Genomic DNA, 22,796 nt, shown 5'->3' with positions numbered 1-22,796 from the left:
GGGGAGTTTTTATATTTATTTCGCTAACTTTATTTTGTAGGTGTTTGTTAATTAAAAAAATTTGGATTATCTAAAGTGCCAAAGGGGGTTAGGTATTTTTTTTTTTTGGCAATTTAGTTGTCAAAATATTTTTAAATTAATGTGCATTTTTATCGAGCATTTAAATTATTTTTATTACATTGATTTTGTGCATTTATTTACTCTTCTCTTCTAAGGAAAGATTCCTTCTCAGCTTGTCTTTTTTTGGTTTAGGAAACTTCTTGTAAAAGAAGGAATTCTCTTACGGAAAGTTATCTAACTTTGGGAAACTTGACTTTTTCTTTTTCTAATGGATGATTTCGGTTTTGCCTGTATTAGAACAAATCAAATAAACTTTATTTGGCAGGTATGAAGTCCAAATTGGTGATCTTGGTTCAATTTGAAAAGTTTCTTTTCTGGTCCTGATCTGCTGCTGCAAAACCCGATTCTGATGCTGCAAATTAGGAATTTTTTTAAGAAAGTTTTGTATAGCAGGGAAATCATTTTTGTGGCTTTCTCTAGGGTTGCTATGTTCTATAAATAGGATCTAGAGAGCAGTCAAACGATTTTATCTCTTCTATTCTCACATTTTCATATCTCTCTTTGTGAGGAGAGTGTTTCATTTGTAAAAACCTAGAGTGTTCAACTAAGTTTTGGTTTTCTTATTATGATCTCATACTATTCATAGAATAGGTTAAAGAAAAGCTTTGAACACGTGTGGGTCTTTGGGAGAAGACTTTTCCAAGTCTCATTTCGGGAGGAAGTCTTCGGGAGAAGATTTGTTTAAGCCTTACTTTGGGAGGAAGTAAGCACACATCAATAGCTGAAGAGAGTTCACCACTTGATGTGTTTCAGAGATCAGATTAACAAGGTGGATTATAAAGGGTTGCGACAAATCACTAGAGGGAGTCTAAATTTGTCTAAGTCAATTGCTTTTGTAAATTTTGGTACTTTACTAATTGATTTCATTCTCTGGGCGTGGTCCCGTAGACTAGTAGTGTTTGAAAGAGCACTGATATCTCGTACAATTCTCTTGTATCAAGTTTTTAAATTCTGCACTATTTATTTTTGGTTTGTTTCTGCAAAATTGTATTCTATAGTGACAAAATTACATTCTACTGCTGCAGACTGTTGCAACAGTATTTTTACTTAAATTTAGTATAACTATTGGTATTTGTAAAAATTTGATTTTTCACAAAAACAAATCATATAACATATTATATAAACTGTCTTGGAAGATTGATAAGTGTTATTTAGACTTAAGGATATATCTATGTCTTGTAATGAGTTTTTATACATTTTTTTTTTTTTTGTGCTAGAAATGCTAATATTGTTGTTTATTATGTAGTTAAGTTTGCTTTTTGAGCATCACATGTTGTAGCAGTCTGAACATATTTTTTTTTTTTATGAATTTTATTATCCAAGTTTGCTTTTTATAATTGTATCTAGATGTAGACAACATCAAAATCACTTCAACTACATGGAACTAATTTATTAAAAAAAAATGGATATCCAATCATGAATTAGACTGAATGTAAAATAATTAAATTTTATATAATTGAGCTTGTTATTAGAGTAAACTTTTAAAATCTAGTTAAAAATTGTACTAAGAGTTTGTTTGGCACAATTTTTTAAAAGCTAAAAACTGTTTTTCAAAAAAAATTTGACAAAAAAATGTTTGAAAACCAGTTAAAAAACAGCTTATTAAACAAGTTACGGAAAAGCTACAACTAAAAACTAAAGCTGGTACAACCCAATTTTTTAAAAAAACTATATTAATTAAAAGACTCTATAATAAATTATTTTTTACTAAAAATAAATTTAATTATTTATTATATATTACAAAAAATTAAATTTCTAACTTTTTATTTTGTTTTAAAAAATATTTTATATTTTTATTTTTATGTTTATTATTAACAAACAATATCAACTACAATTTTTTTTTACAAGTGATAAAAATATAATTTAAAAATATTAAATATTATTTTTATCAAATACGTATAATTTTATACTCTAAAAAAATAATAATTAAAAATATATAGAAAATAAAATTTTTATATAACATATTTTTTTATATATATTTGTGATTATAATAAACTAGATTAAAATATTATCATTATTATAATAGAATCTTAACAACTCGCAACACTTTAAAATTTATAATTTACCAAACACTCAATTCAACTTTTTTCTACATTTGTGCTACAATTGTTTTTCCCGACAGCACAACTACAACTGTTTTTTCCACAACACAATTGTGCCAAATTGGCCCTAATCCAATTACGTATAATATATATTAATAAATATAATATGTATTTACCTATAATAAAACCCTATTTAAATTTCTTTTTTATTTATTTATTAAATTTTAATAGACTTTTTACAACTCAATAAAGAAATACAAAAAAAAAAAAAAATATTCTAAGAAACTCATATATTTTATTTATAGTTTAGTTTTTCAGCGTGTGTATTTTTTTAATATTTTTTATGTAATATTAAAAATTAAGTGTAGTATTTAAATATAATTAAAAAAATTGATTCAATCTAATTACTAATTTAGTTGGATTAGATTATATTTGGAGAATTACTTTATATAATTTTTTTTTTGAACTTTTTCTTTTTTATAAATTTACGGTTTGAGTTTTGAAAGTGGTTACAGCTCTAGTTGTAATAGGATTTCTATACGAGTTTTTGTTACAATTTAGGTTGCAGCGCTAGTTGCAATAAAGAATTTCTATGTAGAATTTTGTAAAAATGCAAAAAAAAAAAATATTTTAAAGTGTAAAAATAAAAAAACCCCATTATATTTTAAATAATTTTCCAAATTCCTACTCCTATAATCTTCATACTGTTTCATTTCGAACTTTCTCCCACTAAATTTTGCTGTTGAAGACTTTTTCTCTCTGGAACACTCTGGTAGGTATGAGAACCCTCTTCTCTTTTGATCGTGTTTTGGTCCCTGATATGGGGATTTGGTCCACCCATACTGTTCATGTGGTGGTTTTCCTTCTCAGTGTTTGTCGATTAGGTGTCTTCTAGTAATTAATATGGGTATTAATTTCTCTGAGTCTCTGGGTGTTTCTCTCTCCAATCCCATTTGTTTTATCTGGAACATTTATTGCATTTGGTATCATTTCCTCCTTCTCGTCTTCTCCGATAGTCATTTCTCATTAAGTTTCTGCCATTTTTGCATTAAAAACTATCTTTTCACCTTCTATTTTGCCATTGGAAACTGTAAGACGGAAGCGGACGAAGATCATCAAAATCTTTCCCTAATGAGGGCTACTTCGGCTAATGCTAGGGTTATGATTGTGGATTCCTCAAAAGTCATTTCTAGAGGATATTGGTTTTATCTATATAAGGCAAGAACCAGGTATCATTTTTTATTCCTATCAACCCTTTGCTTGTTTTCTTTATCTCTTTTCTTGTATTCTTTGCTATTTAGTATCATGGAGGAATTTCTGAGTAGTGTCTCTAGTGCTCTTGTTTTACCTGCTGATGAAAATACTGTTTTCACTTATCATGCTAACCCCCCTAGTGATTTTCCAACCCCTATTAGTTTGTTGCTTAAATTACACACTGTCCGACCCTTCAATAGGCCTTCCCTTATGAAAACTCTCTCTGGAATGTGGTCATCGCTATGTAGATTCCCTGTCTGTGTTTTTGAACATGCAGATGGATTGTTTATGGTTACTTTTGGGTGTGAAGGGGATAAGGGTAGAGTTCTTGAAGGCCAGCCTTGGCACTTTGCACAAAGTATAACTGTTTTTGCTGCTCCTGATATTTCATTTCCTATCACCCCTGATACTTTACATTATGTGCCTTTTTGGGTGCAAGTGTATGGTATTCCTTTTATGTGTAAATCTTATGAGCTTGCTAGGTTTATTGCTTCTGAAGTTGGAGATCTTATTGAAGTTGATAGGGACACTGTTAGAGAGGGTACTGGGCCTTATCTTAGACTAAGAATCCTCCTAGATGTTAACTTGCCAATTCGTAGGGGTATGAATATAAGGTTTATTCGAATGGGGAGGGAATTTATTAAATGGATCGATTTCAAGTATGAACGTTTACCTAATTTCTGCTTTTACTGTGGTCGTCTTGATCACACTAAAAGGTATTGTCATGCTTTTTTGCAAAAATGTGATGAAACTATGTCTGAGCCTCTTTGTCCTTATAATATTCTGCTTAGGGGAAAAGAGAAAATTTCTGATAAGGGTGCTCCTTTTCAGTACCCTCACCCACCTGCCATGACCTTGTTGAATGTTCCCCCTGTCAATCTTAGTATCTCTGCTAGTGGCTCCTTGGATTTACCTATTAGGTTTCCTTCCTTCCTCAACTTTAACACTACTTCTACCTTTCCTTTTACACAGTCCCTACAAACTACTGGCATTATGATTCCAACTCCTATTAACCCAAATATGCGTGAGATGATTCCTCCTTTCAACTGGTCTGATCTTAGTTTGTCTCTAAGTAATTTTGCTTTTAGTCCTTATACCACTGATTCTGTGATTGTAACTGCCTCTGTTCCTATGGTTAGCTCCGAGCTTCAGATGGGAGGCTTTCAGCCTCAAGCTTCCATTCTGTCTGCCCAGGATGGGAATGTTTCTCTCAATTCCAATCCTATGGAGATGGAGCATGGTGTCCATGTGAGCCAACCTGACTACTCTGTTCGTGGTAAGGGTTTGGCCTCTGCTTCAGGGGTCAAAAGACCTTCCTTTCAGCTTCATCAAGCTGTTGTTGGTGGCTCTTTGAGATCTACCCTGAAGAGAGCTCGAGCTGGTGATAGTGATGATAGTTCTTCTGCTGCAACTTCTGAACCTAAACAGGCGGGTGATGCTGAGCACACCCGCCTGGAAAAATGAGTCTTTTGAGCTGGAATGCACGTGGTTTGGGGAGTACACGTGCATTCAGACCGCTCTCCCTTTTGGTGAAAAATCAGCAACCTTCTCTCCTTTTTTTGATGGAAACTAGACTTTCTATCCATGCAGTTGATAAGTTTAGAATGGGTCTTTGTTTTGACCATGCTTTTGAGGTCCCTAGGAAGTGTTTTGGGAGCGGGGGGGGGGGGGGGGGGACTTATCTTTGTTATGGAAGGATTGTTTAGATGTTAATATTATAAACTTTTCATGTAATCATATTGACTGTATTATAACTCTTCTTGATAATGAAACTTTTCATTTTACTGGCTTTTATGGTTCTCCTGTTGTTTCTCAGCGTGTGTTTACTTGGGAGTTGCTTGATAAAGTTTATTATAATGCTCCGAACCTCCCTTGGCTTATCATGGGGGATTTTAATAGTTATCTTTACTATAGTGATAAAATTGGTAGTGATCATTATAATGTTGCAAATATGGATATTTTTTCTACTTTTTTAAGTAAATTTCATCTATTACCCCTTCCTTTTATAGGTAATAAATATACTTGGAATCAGTGGCGGACCCAGAATTTAAAGTGAGGGGGGGCGTAAATAAATTTAAAAAGAAAATATAAAGTGTAGTTAGTGGGGTTTGAACCTTTACTCTCTAACCTATTTACCAACTACCTTAACCATTACACCAAGGTTACTATTATATCTATAAATATCATCTTTTAATACAAATATATGTTGTAACTAATTAAAATACATATACATTTTTTTCTCGATTTTTTTTTCAGGGGGGGCGACTGCCCCCCCTCGCTACAATGTGGGTCCGCCTATGCTTGGAATAATAATACTATTTTTGAAAGACTTGATTGGGCCATTGGTTTCGATTCTTGGTGTAATTTATTTCCTTCGGCTGTTCTCTATCATTTACCATATTATGGTTCTGATCATAGAGCACTGAAAGTAATGGTTAATCAACATGTGCCCAATCGTAATCCTCATAGTAATAGGCGGTTCCATTTTGAAAATATTTGGTTTGAGAATCCGAATTTTTATACCACCCTTAGTAGTGCTTGGTCCAATAATGATTCCACATTAGGTGCTTATCCTAGGTTCCTTCATTCCCAAAAAGCTTCTATTGACTCTCTTACTTCTTGGGGAAAGTCAATTAGAAATGATTTTAAGCTTCGAATTTCTTATCTTCAGCAAGATATTGAGAGACTTCAGTCCTCTCACCATAGAGATAGGGATACAATTTCTTCTATTAAATATCTTCAATCTCAACTTGATGCTCTTTTATATAGGGAAGAGATTTATTGGCGTCAAAGGGCTAGAGTTAACTGGCTTAGGGCTGGAGATAGGAACACAACATTCTTTCATAAGTATGCGTCCAAGAGAAAACGTAATAATGCTATTCCTTTTCTTAGAGATGATAATGGTAATATTGCAAGTAATTTAGAAGATTTAAGTACTTTTGTTACTTCTTATTTTGAGGATCTTTTTCATTGTAATGGTTGTGATACGGAGGCTGTTAATCAAATTTTAGATTGCCTTGGTCCCCCTCTGGAGGAAATGGAGGTTGATTTTTTGCAGCAGCCTTTTACTTTTGAGGAAGTTAAAAAGGCTGTGTTCCAGCTCTCGGGAGATAAGGCTCCTGGTCTTGATGGGCTTAATGCCTATTTCTATCAAAAGAATTGGGACACTGTGGGTAATGATTTAGTGTATGCAGTCCTAGACTGTCTAAATAATGGGGTAGACTTTTCTGAGGTTAATTCTACCTTGATTGTCCTTATTCCTAAAAAAAAGAGGGCTAGATCTCTTAGAGATTTTAGACCAATTAGCCTTTGCTCCACCTTTTATAAGGTTATTTCTAAGGTCTTAGCAAATAGGCTGAAATTGGTTCTTCATAAAATTATCTCTCCTTTCCAAAGTGCATTTGTGGCTGGTAGAGTCATTTTTGACAATATTTTGATTGCACAAGAGGTGGTTCATGCTATCAATGGAAGGAAGAATGGTAAAAGTGGTCGGGCAGCCTTGAAGCTTGATATGGCCAAGGCTTTTGTCAGGGTTAACTGGCACTATTTGGAAAGTGTAATGTTGCATTTTAATTTCCCTGTTTCTTTTGTTGCTTTGATCATGAAATGTATTACCACTTCCAATCTTTCATTTCTGATCAATGGCTCAATTACTGGATCGGTTAAGCCTTCTCGTGGTATCAGGCAAGGGGATCCGCTTTCACCCTACCTTTTTCTTCTTTTTGCTGAAGGATTGTCTTCCCTTCTCTGTGCTCATCAAAATTCTGGTTCTCTTAAGGGTGTAGCTATTTCGAGGAGGGCTCCTTCTATTTCCCATCTTCTATTTGCTGATGACAGTCTCATTTTTTGTGCAGCAGATAGGGAGTCTTGTAATTCTCTCAGTCATATTTTTAATCTTTATTCTCTTGCCTCTGGGCAAGTTATTAATTTTGCTAAATCTTCTATCCTCTTTTCCCCTAATACTCCTCAGGATGTTAGAAGTCTTTTCTATGCCACTTTTGATCTTGAGGATAGGCCTTTTGTTAGTAAGTATTTAGGTCTGCCTCAATGCCTTGCTAGATCAAAGTATCATTCTTTTGCCTTTCTTAAGGATAAAGTGTTGTTTGTGCTTACTAACTGGTCTGGTAAGTGGTTTTCTAAGGCTGGTAAGGAAATTCTTCTTAAGGCTGTTATCCAGGCAATCCCAGCTTATGCTATGGCTTGTTTTAGGCTTCCTGTTAAATTATGTAAGGGAATTGAGGCTGCGATGGCTAGGTTCTGGTGGGGTTCTTCAGGAAACAATAATAAAATTCATTGGAAATCCTAGAAAAAGCTTTGTCAATCTAAATGTATAGGGGGGTTAGGTTTTCGCTCTTTAATTCATTTTAATCAAGCTATGCTTGCAAAGCAGGCTTGGAAAATTTTTAAACAACCTGACTCTTTGTTATGCCGTGTCCTTAAAGCCAGATATTTTCCCAATTCTTCTATCCTGGAAGCTGTTCCTGGTCATAACCCTTCCTATGCTTGGAGGAGCATTCTCTGGGGAAGAGATTTGATGGCTTTGGGTCTTATTTGGAAGATTGGGGATGGAGAAAACATTTTAACTATTGGTGATCATTGGCTCCCCAATAACAAATATCTTTGCTATAAGGATGAAAATGTGCCTCCTTCATCTAAGCTCTCTTTTTTTTTATTTCTGATTCTGGGTGTTGGGATTGTAGAAAGCTTAGGCATCATTTTTCTGAATCTGATGTTCACGATATCCTTAATGTTCCAATTACTGGGTTTTCTGGAAAAGATGATCTTATTTGGTCTAGAGATGGCTCAGGTCTTTTCACTGTTAAGTCAGCCTATCATTTGGCTCTCTCTTATCAGGATATCCCATCTACTTCGTCTGTCATTAATTCAAGGAAATTTTGGAATAAAGTTTGGCATTCTAAAGTCCCTCCGAAAATTAAACACTTCATTTGGAGAGTCGTGTCTCACACCCTTCCAGTAGCTTCTTCTCTCTTTACTCGTCATATTATTGATTCTCCACTTTGTTCTTTTTGTAAAAGTAATTCTGAGACGGTTCATCATGCTCTGTTAGGGTGTTCCAGATTGAAAAAGGCTTGGAAATCCTCTAGGTTTGTTGATCTTTATCTTAAATTTAAACATCTTGATATTACTGATTTTTTGTTGACCTCTTTTGAAGTGTTAGATAAGGAATATATTGGCATTTTGTTTTGCTTTCTTTGGGCATTATGAAATAACAGAAATAATTACATACATCATAAGCATGTTATCCCTGTTACTGATATTTTTGATTGGAGTATAAACTACTTTTTTCAGTATATGGATGCTCAGCAAAAAATTCAGCAGAATCGTGTGTTGGATCAGGTTTCAAATAGGGATTCGGCGGGTGCTTCTGATTCTTATTTACAGGTTTTTACTGATGCTGCCATTGATGTTCGTGGTCAAAAGCATAGTTATGGTATTGTGGTGGCTGATGAGTCTGGTGTTGTCAAAGCTGGTGTGGCTAAACCCTGTATTGGAAGTATCCCTGCTGTTATGGCAGAAGCTAAGGCCATTTATCATGCTCTTTTTTGGGTACAGCTACTTCATCTTCCAGTGGATACTTTAAAGACAGATTGTAAAACTATTGTAGATAAACTTAATTCTTGTAATTGGAATGCTAGTCCTCTGGATGATGTCTTAGTAGGTATTAAAAACTTGTTATCTTTCAGTCCTAACCTGCGAATTGAACATGTGTATCGAGAGTCTAATCAATTGGCTCATTGGGTTGCAAAATTTGGGTTAGGACTAGATAATGAGATTGTGTGGAATGGTTCTTTGTCGTCCATTTAACTTGGTTGTATGCTTTGTACTGTCTAGTTTTATTTATTGAAGCACAAGTTATTTTCAAAAAAAAAAAAAAAAATTTTGCTGTTGAAGGTTCAAATTTTCTCCTAAAAAATATAATATAAGAAACAGAAAATAGTTCAATACACCTACGTATCATAAATATATGTATCATTAATTTAGTCATTTTCTACAGGGGAACTTTAGTCAAATTTTGAGGTTATGATTTGTTGTTTTTCTATTTAGGGGAATGAGATATCATTAAGGCGATGAATTACAATTATGAGTATGGAAATTAATTAATTAATAATTAATTCAGATGTTGAAAAGAAGAAAGGAAAATTGAGTGGCTAATGGCTAATATAGAGCTTGTGTGGGCGAGTATAGTTCAATACTTACGCAAGCGAGTCGAGTATAACGTTGGAATAAAATCTTTTTTTTATTAATTTTATTTGTTTTTGAAATTTGCACAAAATCAATTTTCAATTAATGAGTTTTCAAAATAAAATACCCGTTTTCATCTTCGGCAGAATTTTTTATTATTTAAAAAAAAAGTAAAACCGAAACAAAAACAGGAAACAATATTTGGGTGATCTTCCAAGAAAATGCTAATATCACCGACCTGAAAATTAGCCCAAAAACCTCTCCTTTTCTTCTTCTTTAAACTCTCTCTTCTTTACGCGTTCATTTCTAAGTTGCTGGCCTAACTCCATAATTCTTCTCTTTCTCTCCTCCCTATCTTCGGCGGTTTCTTTTGAATGATCAAAGAGTTGGGATTTCCAGAACCCAGTTCCAGATTTTGATAATATTTCATCTTCTGGGATTTGGGGTCGGTGGGTCGGTCGTCATGAGGAGAGGCAAATCGGAAAAACTTGATACGTTTCTGTCCCTAAGCAGACAAAGAGCGATTCAGATACTAATCGGTGTCGGTTTTCTATATTTATTCATGGTCAGCGTTGAAATCCCCATTGTTTTCAAAACTGGGTTCAGTGTTGTGTCTCAGGACCCCTTGATTCGAACGAATCATAGGCTTAACAGTGAGGTGAATATGGACCAAACAGAAGCACCGACTCGTCCTGTTGAACGTGTTTCCATAAGAAATTCGTTTCAGCCCAGTTCGAGTCGAGTCCCCACCAAGCATAGGATTCTTTCGAGCTTAGTTTTCGATCGGAAAGCGTTTGAAGCCGGGAGCAAAGACAGGGCTTCGGAGCTTTACGAGTCGGCGAAGGTTGCTTGGGAAGTGGGGAAGCAGTATTGGGAAGAACTCGAATCGGGAAAGGTCGCGATCGTCTCTGACAAGGCCGTGAATCGGTCCGAGTCGTGCCCGCCTTCTGTGTCTTTATCCCGGTCGGAGTTTTCGGCTACTAAGCAAGTCATGGTTATCCCATGTGGACTGACTCTTGGTTCCCACATAACTCTGGTGGGCAAGCCCAGAGCTGCCCATGAGGAAGAGGAGCCGAAGATATCACTGTTGAAAGATGGGTTTGATTCGGTTATGGTGTCTCAGTTCAAGATGGAGTTGCAGGGGTTAAATGCTGTGGAGGGTGAAGACCCACCAAGGGTTTTACATTTTAATCCAAGGTTGAGAGGAGACTGGAGTGGTAAGCCTGTTATTGAGCAGAACACATGCTATAGGATGCAATGGGGTACTGCTCATAGGTGTGAAGGATGGAAATCAAAGGCGGATGAAGAAACTGGTAAGTGATCTTGATTGGGCTATAGTTACATATATCGTTTAATCTGAAAATTTGAATGCTTTTGTTTTTTGTTCGGTTCCATGGTTATTAGAGAGTTAGGTTGCAATGTTTATTTGGCTTGTCTTGGTTTTGGTGGTGGTTGAAAAAAATGAGTTACTTTTTGCTGTCTTTTCTCTAACGGCTACGGATTGAGAAATTTAGTTGGAAAGCTATATCTGGTTGGTGAATAATCACAGTCTTTATTGATTTGAGTGGTAAAGTTTCTGGTATATTGAAGTTGTGGTGTGTCTGATGCTTTTATTCTCTTTTTAAGACTGGGGAGATTGCTCCATAAGATGTTAGTGCCTGTTATATTTTTTTTTTCTAGAATTTCTTTTTTAATTAACTTTGAATTAAAGTGGGCATTAGTTGCTGCAGAGAAATGGAATTGTTATTTTGTTCATAAAAAATCTCATCTGAACAAAATCTTAACGCTCATATTATTTTTGAGTTACTTTGTTTGAAGGCTTGAAAATATTGGACATGCGAATTTCTTTTGGATACTATGTGATTATTAACTCACTTTCTCTGTTATTATTTGAGTTTATTCATGTTTCCTATGCTGCCCAGATTGTGTAATTCTATAAATTATCTGTAGTTGATGGTCAGGTAAAGTGTGAAAAGTGGATACGTAATGATGACAATCATCTTGAAGAGAACAAGGCAACATGGTGGTTATCCAGGTTAATTGGCCGAACAAAAAAGGTGTCTGTGGACTGGCCGTTCCCATTTGCAGAGGATAAGCTATTTGTTTTAACTCTTAGCGCAGGTTTGGAGGGTTATCATATTAATGTTGATGGAAGGCATGTTACCTCCTTCCCTTACCGCCCGGTGAGTAATGTTTATAAAATTTGTTGATCTTTTCTGTCAGTGAATTTGAATGTAGTCTAAAAGGTTCTGATAATATTGCAGGGATTTACTCTTGAAGATGCCACTGGATTGTCCGTGAGTGGGGACATTGATATTCATTCTGTATTTGCTGCTGCTTTGCCCTTGTCACATCCTAGTTTTGCTCCACAGCAACATCTTGAGATGGCAAGAAAGTGGTGTGCTCCACCTCTTCCTGAGGGAGAGGTTGAACTCTTCATTGGCATCCTTTCTGCGGGTAACCATTTTGCTGAGCGAATGGCAATAAGGAAGTCTTGGATGCAGCATAGGCTTATTAAATCTTCAAATGTGGTAGCTCGTTTTTTTGTAGCTTTGGTAAGAAACTCCACACATGCACTTTTGTTGTTAGTGTTTGATGTATCAAACTATGGTCTAATTCATCACATTATACTATTGACAGCATGGAAGAAAGGAAGTGAATGCTGAGTTAAAGAAAGAGGCGGAGTTTTTTGGTGATATTGTTATTGTGCCTTACATGGATAACTATGACCTTGTTGTGTTGAAAACTGTGGCCATCTGTGAATATGGGGTGAGTGAGCATGAACAGTCACATATTTTCTATTATCTAATCTTTTTGGAAGCCTAATCATATCTAATGATGTTCTTTCTGTTCCAGGTTCGATCAGTGTCTGCTAAGTACATTATGAAATGTGATGATGATACATTTGTAAGAGTTGATTCTGTGATCAATGAAGCAAAAAAAGTACCTGAGGGCAGGAGTTTGTATATAGGAAACATAAATTATTATCACAAGCCTCTGCGATACGGAAAGTGGTCTGTGACATTTGAGGTACGGAATAACTTATTGGATCTGATACACTCATTTGTTGTTGAAGTAATAAACCTTATTTAATGAGTCAATTTTATTTCTCTTATTTGGTAATAATAAAGTAGTTAAGATTTCCCTCTGCTTCATGCACAGACACAAATGAACGTGCATTATAGCACCATTAAACATGATGCTCTTGCTTCCTTCAATTAGACCTTACAAATAAAAGAATCACTATTGATTTTGAGTAGACTGGCGGCTTCCAGAATCAGAGAAAGCACATTCATAAATGGCTTCAAGTCCTATTAGAGTTCACAATATGGGTCTTCCATTTTGTATTAGATTAAGTTTTAGAGTTTACATCTTGCAATATCTTCTCACAATTTCTTTTTATTGGTGTTCAGGAGTGGCCCGAAGAAGTTTATCCTCCTTATGCAAATGGACCTGGTTATATCATGTCATCCGACATTGCACGCTCTATCGTGTCCGAGTTTAGAAGACATAAATTAAGGGTAAGCATTTCTCTCTCTCTGTTTTGTCTTGATAATGGCGGTATCATGGTGCAGTATATCGTTGTTGAATCATGCTAAAGTATTCTGTTAAAACTTGCTTGCAGTTGTTCAAGATGGAAGATGTAAGTATGGGAATGTGGGTGGAGAAATTCAATATTTCAAAGCCAGTACAATATGTTCACAGCTATAAGTTCTGCCAATTTGGATGTGTGGAAGATTATTTCACAGCACATTACCAATCACCAAGGCAGATGATGTGCATGTGGGACAAATTGCAAAGACAGGTGAGACCTCAATGCTGCAACATGAGATGATAATGGGGGTAGGTAGGTGGGTGGGTGGTGGTGTAGGCCATATTGAGAATCTTCTTTTCTCAGACCAAAACAGAGAGGCACAAGTTTTGCAGTCATAGCATATCTATATATTTTGTATATTCTATAGAGAGCTTTAAAGATCACATTTCATCCTTCTGGTGTACCTGTACAAAGTTTCCCTTCCTATCAAATTCATTCATTATTTCTTGCTCTTTGTATCTTTTTGTCACTTTTTTTTTTGTCTTCTTTTAACATTAGGGCCCTCTCTCAGTCTCTCTTTTCCCAATTATGTTTCTTTCTTCATAAAAGTATACGAAAAGCAAGAAATGTAATCTGTCCCATTACATTACAGCCAGCCACTACAGCCGAGAATGAGAATTATTTAGATTCGAAGAATATATTGTTTCTTTCTCTGTGATTCTTATTATAATTATTATTCTATTTAGGGATAATAATTAAAATAGTTCATTTCGACACATTTAATTCTCTATATAAACTAATTTCGTATCAAGATTCTTTACGTTATGAATTTGCTGTAAATCATTAACTGTAGGATATATTTTGGCTTATTTATTCTTATTTTATCCTAGTTCTATTTTCATTGAAATCCCTTGGACCATTAATTGACCTTGTTAAGTGCATTTAATTGGAAAAAGAAAGAAAAGGAGGCCATGATATTCTTTTCAGTAATGAAGAGAATTCAGCAAAAAGAGAAAAGTAATAAAGCTCTGCTGGGCCATCTTTTTCAAATGTTACTTTTCTCCAACGGTTACTTGTCAAAATCAAACAAGTCGTGAATTAACGTTAAGTTAATGTTTTATCGTGTAAACTGGGCAGAAAAGAATTAGTCAACTTTTGACCCTTTCTTGTTCAAACCGTTTATTTATTTATTTATTTTTCAAAGGCGGCTTTCATTGGATAACAAAATAGCAGAGTGGATTTTATTTACCCCATGACTTCCATTAATGAAGGACCAGTTATTTCTATCAAAAAAATAAAAATAAAAACTAGCTATGTTATGGCATACAACATTTCTAGATCTTCAAATGTGGTCAATAGAAACAAATAAGGAACAATCTTAAATGTGTGAGGACAGAGCAGTAAGCAAAATTACAAAAAAGGAAGACATATTCACACCAAGACATAAAAGGGAAGGTTACTTTACTCACAGCGAAAATCTTGTCCGATACTGCGTTGCCATTTGCCAACAAATAATTTTAGGTCTTTTCATGCAGCTTAGATTTTCAAGTCTCTTCTACACTACAGCCATAGGCTTTTTTTATGTTAACAGGGACGTGTGCAAGCGCTTGAATTATAAAGAGTGGATTTGGTATAGATATAAGTTGTGAATCCAAATCCAAGAGTTTGAATATATAAGCACCAGTTGGACCACCTTTTTTTTTCTGCTAATAATTGTCACGACTTCATACGAATGATGTGTTAGACATTTATATGTATAAACTGAAATATATGTATGTATATATAAAATGCGGAATAAACAAATATATACACTATATAACTTAAGGATCGAAATACCTCCAGCCATTGAATCTTTAAGCTTTAGTCCCACATAAGCTTGATCTGCAAAAGAAACCGATTGATGTGGGTAATCGGGCTTCCTCGCTCTCTCAACTCTCTTTAGATGGATTTTGCTGTTATGAACAGAATGAGTGAGGAGCTCGGGGACCGAGACCCTATATTTATAGGTGAGATACTCCATCGATACGTGCCACATTAATTGTCAGAATATTTTGACAATTAATTCAGGAAATCAAATCAGGTAATGAATATAGAAATCTGACCATATATAGAATATTACATAATTGATTTTGTTCAGATTCAATGAATATAAAATATTCATTTAACAGACAATCAATTATTTATTTATTTCCTTAAATAGAAAATCATTTCCTTAATTAGAAAATAATTTCCATAAATAAAATATTCTAATATTCTCCCACTTGGTCAGCATTTAAACTAAAATATTCAAACCCAACGTTCCTCATTATATAATAAACATACGAATCATAGCGACATGTCCTCATTATGAATCGAGTGTTATCTTCCATGTATTACAATACATTTACTATATAACAATGTACTTTATGTGGCAATGTACTTAAGTGAATAAACCCTAACCCTTATGTTTATTCAGGTCCTATTACGATAATTTTCTCAGATGAAATTAAGGTGCACATAAATATGAGAAAATATCGAAATTAGAGTTTCATTAAATAATTTTTGGTTGTACAAATAAAAAAAAAACTGCATATGGGTTAACTGAATCCCATATTTACTTTATGATCCTTGAATTTGTGTTGCGGCATGCCTTTAGTCAAGGATCTATGCGATCACCCAATTCAGTTTGCGTGATTAATGACCACTTATCACGCCTTTTTATGGCTAAATACTTAATGTCGATATGCTAGCTTCGACCAGTACTCTTAGAGTTATTAGCCATAAATATTGTAGCTGAATTTATCGCAAAATTTTCTTAATGGCCTAATGAAGCGTAATTCGAACTCTAGGCCTACTATGAAACTCTATAATACATCATACGAGATGTATCCTCAAAACAATAAATGAATCTGACTTCTATAGTGGAAATAACAATCAAGATTCTCTACAATATAACTTACTGGTAATCTTAACGACGTAATAAAATATTGATTTACGTGAATAAATACAACCAGTGAAGTATGTTAGAATCTAATTGGTTAACTATATTTCCAGATGGTCAATTCATCTTAAAATATGTATGAATATAATTTTTAGTATCTTAAAGATACCTCATCACTTTGTATGAAAAATAAAGTGGTCTTAACTTTAGTTATTCTGATACTACTTAACGATCCTGAAACAAATGTAATGCAAAGTCTTATTCAGACTCTCAGGCATACATTAGGCTTCTAAAATAGAAGCAAATGAATGTTCTTAATTTATTCTCACTCCAGATCATTTTTCGAATCTTTGGTTCGAGTTGAATTTATCACACTTAAAGATAAAAGTTATATCAGATGAATAATACATAATTTTATTTAATCAGAGATGCTGTGGCTACTCTCTAATTAATTAAAAATATATATATTATTTATATTCCTTATCTCAAAATAATAATTTGAGATATGAATTATTTCAACTTATATAGAAAACTTTTATCACCATTTGCAAGTAACATATTGTTTACGTATAAAACAAATATTACTCCCACTAGCCTTCTGGTATATAATTATTTCCATAATTCTCTTTTCAAACCTAAAGGAAAAGATGATATAATACCAATTTGTGAGATGTTTGTTTTAATCTATAGGTAGACATCTTAAGCTTGCATATGTTCACCACTATTAGAGAAAAATCTTTATGGCAGCTGTATACCTTCTTCTCTAGTTCACTGTTTGGAATTGATTAATGAATTGAAACAAGCAACAAATGCCAAGGTCTATAATAGAATCTTTTATAAAAACAAGTGAGAATGTAAATCTCATTTGTTATTGATTCTTAGTTCAAAATGAACTTCTTAGCAATGAATATTCTTTTATATCTTTATGTTTCTCAATGTTGCCTAATGAATATTATTGGTGAAAAAACCTATGCTTAATTAATGTTCTCCACCCCATTAGACAACTTTACTAAAGATAAACTTTATTGCTATTTAAGATATTCATTTCTTCATTCATGGCATATTGTACTACAACTTCAATTCTTTATCATTCTATAATTTAATTTGTGTCTCAAATTAATATTGTAGTTGAACTCTTATTGTACAAAATGTAATCACTAGAAAACATTGATCTTACTGTTCTAATAAGTCATCTTAAGGATGGACCAACAAACTCTTAAAAGAGCAAATGGTTCAATAACATGTTATTTTAGAAATTGTAAGCAATTACTAAATAACATAACTTATTAGAATTTTACCAATAACTTGTATATTATTAATGATTAGTAATGAATTCTCAAAAACCATTAATCTTAAGGGATGTTGTGAATCATAATTAATCTAACACTTGAGGTGGAAGTTTGAGAAAATATGAATGATCTTTCTCGGAAACTAGGTTCCTAGATTGATCACTCCCACTGATCAAGTCAATTCTTAATTCCACAATTCTAGTGTTGTGAGATGGATAATAAAATATGTAACCCTTAAACCTTATAGTTTTTCAAATGAAATATGCTCATTTATGGTTTAGGGCCCAGATCTTTTCTTTGACAATTGTACTCTAACTATATATGGGTATTTATAAAATGTGTACATGTCATCAAGTCGGTTTTCAACCTTATCACAACTCAAAATATGTTTGAGAAACAACTTTGGTTAGAACACGATTCGATATGTACACCCCATTGTTGAGTATCAATAGACAAAGATTTAGAAAAAGATTGGAGTTTGCTATGTAGGCTCCACCCCATGTCCAAAAAATGCTTAGTTTCTTAAATCTGTTACACACTATAATTTGGGTGTACCAAGCATATGTATCGGGCAATGAACCCATGCTTTTAAAGAAACTTTACAAATACACTGGGAGTTTATCCATACTCACGAATTTTGATGTAGTATTCTCCATTTTATATTTGATCTCACTATCTTAATATGCAAAATGCACCATTTCTCTACTTAAGATTTAAATGTCTTTGAAACATATAAATCCATACTTTTGTAGAAAAATTATTTATGTGAGTAATCGTTAAAAAAGAGATGCAAAATTTGAGTCCATGTCTTCAAAATTAATTGACTTGTATGATTTCTAATATGATAGAATTCTAGTATGCACCGATTTTGACTTGTTGGAATACATATTCTTAATGAAATTCACACAAGTTCTAAATAAAGTTAGTAAAATCAAGTGTAATGAAGATCCCCACCATTTACTAACATTTATTCTATTTATGGAGATATGTTCCATAATTTTTGGTGCTATAATGTAGAAGAATTCTTATTAATAACACATTTCTTATTGTCAGATTGAACTTGCATATCTTTATGAGTGACATCATTTGTAGTAAAGACCTCTAAATGTGTCTAAATCAAGTTTCAATAGAATCTTGGAACATAAAGATCTTTGCCAATTTTAAAACAAAGCCACTACTATATTGCTTGTTCCTTAAACTTCTAAATGTGAGAAGTTATCTTGTCTGTGGATAAGATTTGCTCACAGTTACTGACTTTCTTAGGTTTATTTATAAACCTTGCAAGAAATTATGAATGTGGAATAACAATCTAAAATAATCCACTATGTGTTAATAATCACATTAACTATATTAGAATGAATTCATACACAATAAATTAAAATTTATTGGTGATAATAAAGTGTGATTTATTTTTCTTAATTATACAGTAAAAGCGTATATGCTAGATGAAATTATCAGAATAAATTTTGAAAATTTCTACTGTTATGGAAGAAATTTTCTACTAGTAAGGAAGAAATTTATGAATAGTGATGTAATAAAATTACATATATAGTTTTGAGGTTTAAATGAATCATGTTTTTACCAATGAATAAACATGCTTAAATATGAAATCTTATTAAACAAAAATTGCCTGTGGGCTAAATTTTTAATTTAATAAGATTAGATTTAGATGTAGATTATGATAGATTTACACAATTTATGAAAAACTTAAAGTTTAATATTTCTATCTTAATGAAAGGTATGAAACACTTAATTATTTATAAATGTTTCAAAATTTTATACTTTATGATAAAATTATTAAATTAAATCTACATAATTTCCTGTGGGATAAATTAAGAGAATTTAATTTAACATATTAATCATGTGAATATAATAAAATCCCTGTAGGGTAAGATTATTATGTTCACATAATTCATGTCCATTATGTGATCTTAATCCACTTAATATATATAATTTTATATAATTAAGGATGCTGTGGCTACTCCCTAATTATTTAAAATTATGTGGTTCACTAGACACCAAAGTATAAACTGAAGATTAAAATTTTACTAAATCCAAAATTGCCTGTGGGCTAAATTTTAAATTTAATAAAATTAGATGAACTTTATGATAGATTTAATTAAACAATTAGTTTTGGAAAATGAAGGTTTATTGTCTATCTTTAATTAAATTTGTGATAACACTATTAAATTAAATCCCCATAACTCCCTGTGGGGTAAATTAAGAGAATTTAATTTAACATATTATCCTAATTAATTATACAAATATAATAAAATCCCTGTGGGGTAAAATTATTATACCTATATAATTAATTACAAGTTATGTCCATTAAGGTGAATTTTAATTAATATATAATTTTATACAAATAAGGATGCTGTGGCTACTCCCTAATTATATAAAATTATATTTTCACTTTGACATTAGGTATTGGGTTCTACCTAAAAGTAATTTCGTTATTAACATAATAGACAATCAATGAGATTAGTGCTCCTAGTGTGGTCGTCCGAAGATCATTAAAAACCGTTCTAGATATGAGCATTTGTCCCAAATTCATGTTTTCTTATGTCAAACCACAAAATTACTTACATTTTATTCATATTTTATTCATTTTAGGAAGTTTTATGAATATTTTATGAAGTTTTATGAAACTTAATGTGCTATATAAAATATTCAACCTATCTTAATGTTTGAATATTTCTAAATATATCTAGCACTATAAAAGGAATTTATGTATAGCATTTAAATCATACAAATCTAAATTAATTGCATTAAACATAAATTTGCCAAATAAATACAAATTAATACAATTATTGTATGATAATAAATTAAATGCTTAATTCCATAATATATAATTAATTATGCATTTATGACCATATAATATCTTAAATATTTATACTAATAATTAATTTGTATAAATAAGGTAATTATACAAATTAGTACAATTAATTATATGGAATGAATTAAATGCAAAATTAAAGACTATACTTAATGGCAGATTTTTCAAATTTTATTAATTTAAACAATAAATTACATAAATTTGGTAATAAATAATTAAATGCACAATTATACAAATTGCACAATTATTACATGCCTAAATAAATCATGTAATTAATTACCATATTAAAACAAATTTCCATTTTCAGTTTATACTAAATAACATATTAATTCTAAATATATGTATTAAATTAAAAATGGAAATTAATGAATGTAATTTATTGACTAAATTAACAATAGGAGAATAATTTATATTTCCAAATAAATAAAAAATATATAAAAAAAAATCGAAATTTTTTCCCTTTTTTTTTTTTTTTGAAAAATACACTGCCATAAACGACATGATAAAATTTCCTTAAACTTCCAAAAATCATGAAATCAATTCCAAATGAATCTAAATGCAAAAATTAAGACATTCATATAGATTTTATGCATCGAAAATACATAAAACAAAGACTTTAAAAATCACCAAAATTTTCTGAAAAATAATTTTGAGATTTCTTTGTTTTTTCAAAGTGGATTTTCATGCTTAGAACAATCTATATTAATATATGAATGTATTAATACATATACAATATATATATAAATATATATACATATATATACAGAAAAATAAAAATACTGTATGTATATATATAAACATGAAATGTATATATGTATATATTTGTATATAGCATTTAGATATATAAATAATATATATATATATACAACATATATACGTAATGAAATGAAGAAAAAATATATATATATATATGTATATGAATATATATATATGAACTGAATGAATAAACAAGTATATATGTATAAAAATATATATGTATATATATAATTGGGATTGAATGAATATGAATATATAAATATATACACAAACGAAAATAAATATATATATCAACACTGAATTAAATATATATATAAACACTGTATATACGAGTATATATATATATATATGAAACTCAAACTAAAATCAAGGCAGAGATAAAAACCGCTCTGATACCAACTGTTAGACATTTATATGTATAAACTGAAATATATGTATGTATATATAAAATGCGGAATAAACAAATATATACACTATATAACTTAAGGATCGAAATACCTCCAGCCATTGAATCTTTAAGCTTTAGTCCCACATAAGCTTGATCTGCAAAAGAAACCGATTGATGTGGGTAATCGGGCTTCCTCGCTCTCTCAACTCTCTTTAGATGGATTTTGCTGTTATGAACAGAATGAGTGAGGAGCTCGGGGACCGAGACCCTATATTTATAGGTGAGATACTCCATCAGTATCTGTGCCACATTAATTGTCAGAATATTTTGACAATTAATTCAGGAAATCAAATCAGGTAATGAATATAGAAATCTGACCATATATAGAATATTACATAATTGATTTTGTTCAGATTCAATGAATATAAAATATTCATTTAACAGACAATCAATTATTTATTTATTTCCTTAAATAGAAAATCATTTCCTTAATTAGAAAATAATTTCCATAAATAAAATATTCTAATATGATGGAGTCGAACTCGAACTTGTACCAACTTTCTTCTTGCACGCTCTTGAGTCAATTAATAAGGTCCTTTAATTCACACAATCAATTTCCAAAACCACCACCGAGAAATTCGCTGTTGGTGAATATATATACATAGGTTTGTCTCTATTTATATGCATGTCATGTATTTATTTAATGCTAATTTAATAGAAAACTATAAAATAAAATGTTAATAATACTAATTCAATTAATGTAGTTAGTGTTGGTTAACTTTTCTGTTAGTTTTAACAGTTTGTTATAAGTGTTAGAGGTTGTTATTATCAAGTTAGTTGTAACTAATACATTGTATTCTTGATCTATATAAATATGATAACTCCTTAGTTATCACTAAGGTTTTTTCCATCTCAATGTGAATCTTTTCTAAAGTTTCCTCATAGATTTTTTTTCTCTCTTGAAAACTTCTTCATGGTATTAGAGCCAACTGGCTAACGTCAATGATTAATTCTTTAAATGATCCTCAATCTAAATCTAATGTTAATGATGCTCCAACAACAATGCTTTTTGCTCCAGCCACGATGGCCTCTAGTTTTCCAAATCGAGTGTGGAATTCTTTCTCAAATTCGTTGAGCTCCTCATTGATGATCAAGCTTGATTGAGGGAACTTCTTGTCTTGGAAGTCTTAAGTAGTTCCTACTATGATCGGTCATGATCTTGATGATCTTTTGTTCAGCACTGATAAACCTCCCAAATTCTTGATTAATGGTGACTTGAATCTTCTCTTCAGTCAATGGAAGCGCAAAGATCACCTGCTACTTTTGTGGCTGGGATCTTCAATGATTGAAGTTGTCTTGGCTTCTCTTGTTTCACATACAATTTCTTCTTCGTTGTGGAAGGCTCTTGAACAAGGATTCCCAGGTCAATCAAAGGCTCGACTTCTACAGCTC

The 22,796-nt window shown here is 32.0% G+C and overlaps 2 protein-coding genes across 3 annotated transcripts; both read left to right on the top strand.

The window, feature by feature from the left end:
• The first annotated feature begins 2,484 nt into the window (after nt 1-2,484).
• Nucleotides 2,485-9,329, top strand: LOC133035799 (uncharacterized). The gene is made up of 2 exons (XM_061112091.1): nt 2,485-3,391; nt 8,727-9,329. Exon 2 carries the CDS (start codon nt 8,730-8,732, stop codon nt 9,240-9,242), a length of 513 nt encoding a protein of 170 aa, XP_060968074.1. The 5' UTR covers nt 2,485-3,391; nt 8,727-8,729; the 3' UTR covers nt 9,243-9,329.
• Nucleotides 9,330-9,663: 334 nt separating this feature from the next.
• LOC115709374 (hydroxyproline O-galactosyltransferase GALT6) lies at nt 9,664-13,966 on the top strand. 2 transcript variants are annotated; one of them, XM_030637462.2, is made up of 7 exons: nt 9,664-10,933; nt 11,571-11,803; nt 11,885-12,175; nt 12,261-12,389; nt 12,477-12,650; nt 13,034-13,141; nt 13,246-13,966. In XM_030637462.2, exons 1-7 carry the CDS (start codon nt 10,084-10,086, stop codon nt 13,453-13,455), a joined length of 1,995 nt encoding a protein of 664 aa, XP_030493322.2. In that variant the 5' UTR covers nt 9,664-10,083; the 3' UTR covers nt 13,456-13,966. The 2 variants fall into 2 exon arrangements, with proteins under 2 accessions (XP_030493322.2, XP_030493323.2); XM_030637463.2 differs by lacking the exons at nt 13,034-13,141; nt 13,246-13,966 and adding an exon at nt 12,783-13,024 and having other exon boundaries at nt 9,666-10,933.
• Nucleotides 13,967-22,796: the final 8,830 nt, after the last annotated feature.

This window comes from Cannabis sativa, chromosome 3, assembly GCF_029168945.1.
Source record: "Cannabis sativa cultivar Pink pepper isolate KNU-18-1 chromosome 3, ASM2916894v1, whole genome shotgun sequence".
NCBI classification, from domain to species: Eukaryota; Viridiplantae; Streptophyta; class Magnoliopsida; order Rosales; family Cannabaceae; genus Cannabis; species Cannabis sativa.
Note: the sequence above shows the minus strand (reverse complement) of the source record. Positions and strands in the feature narration are given on the sequence as shown.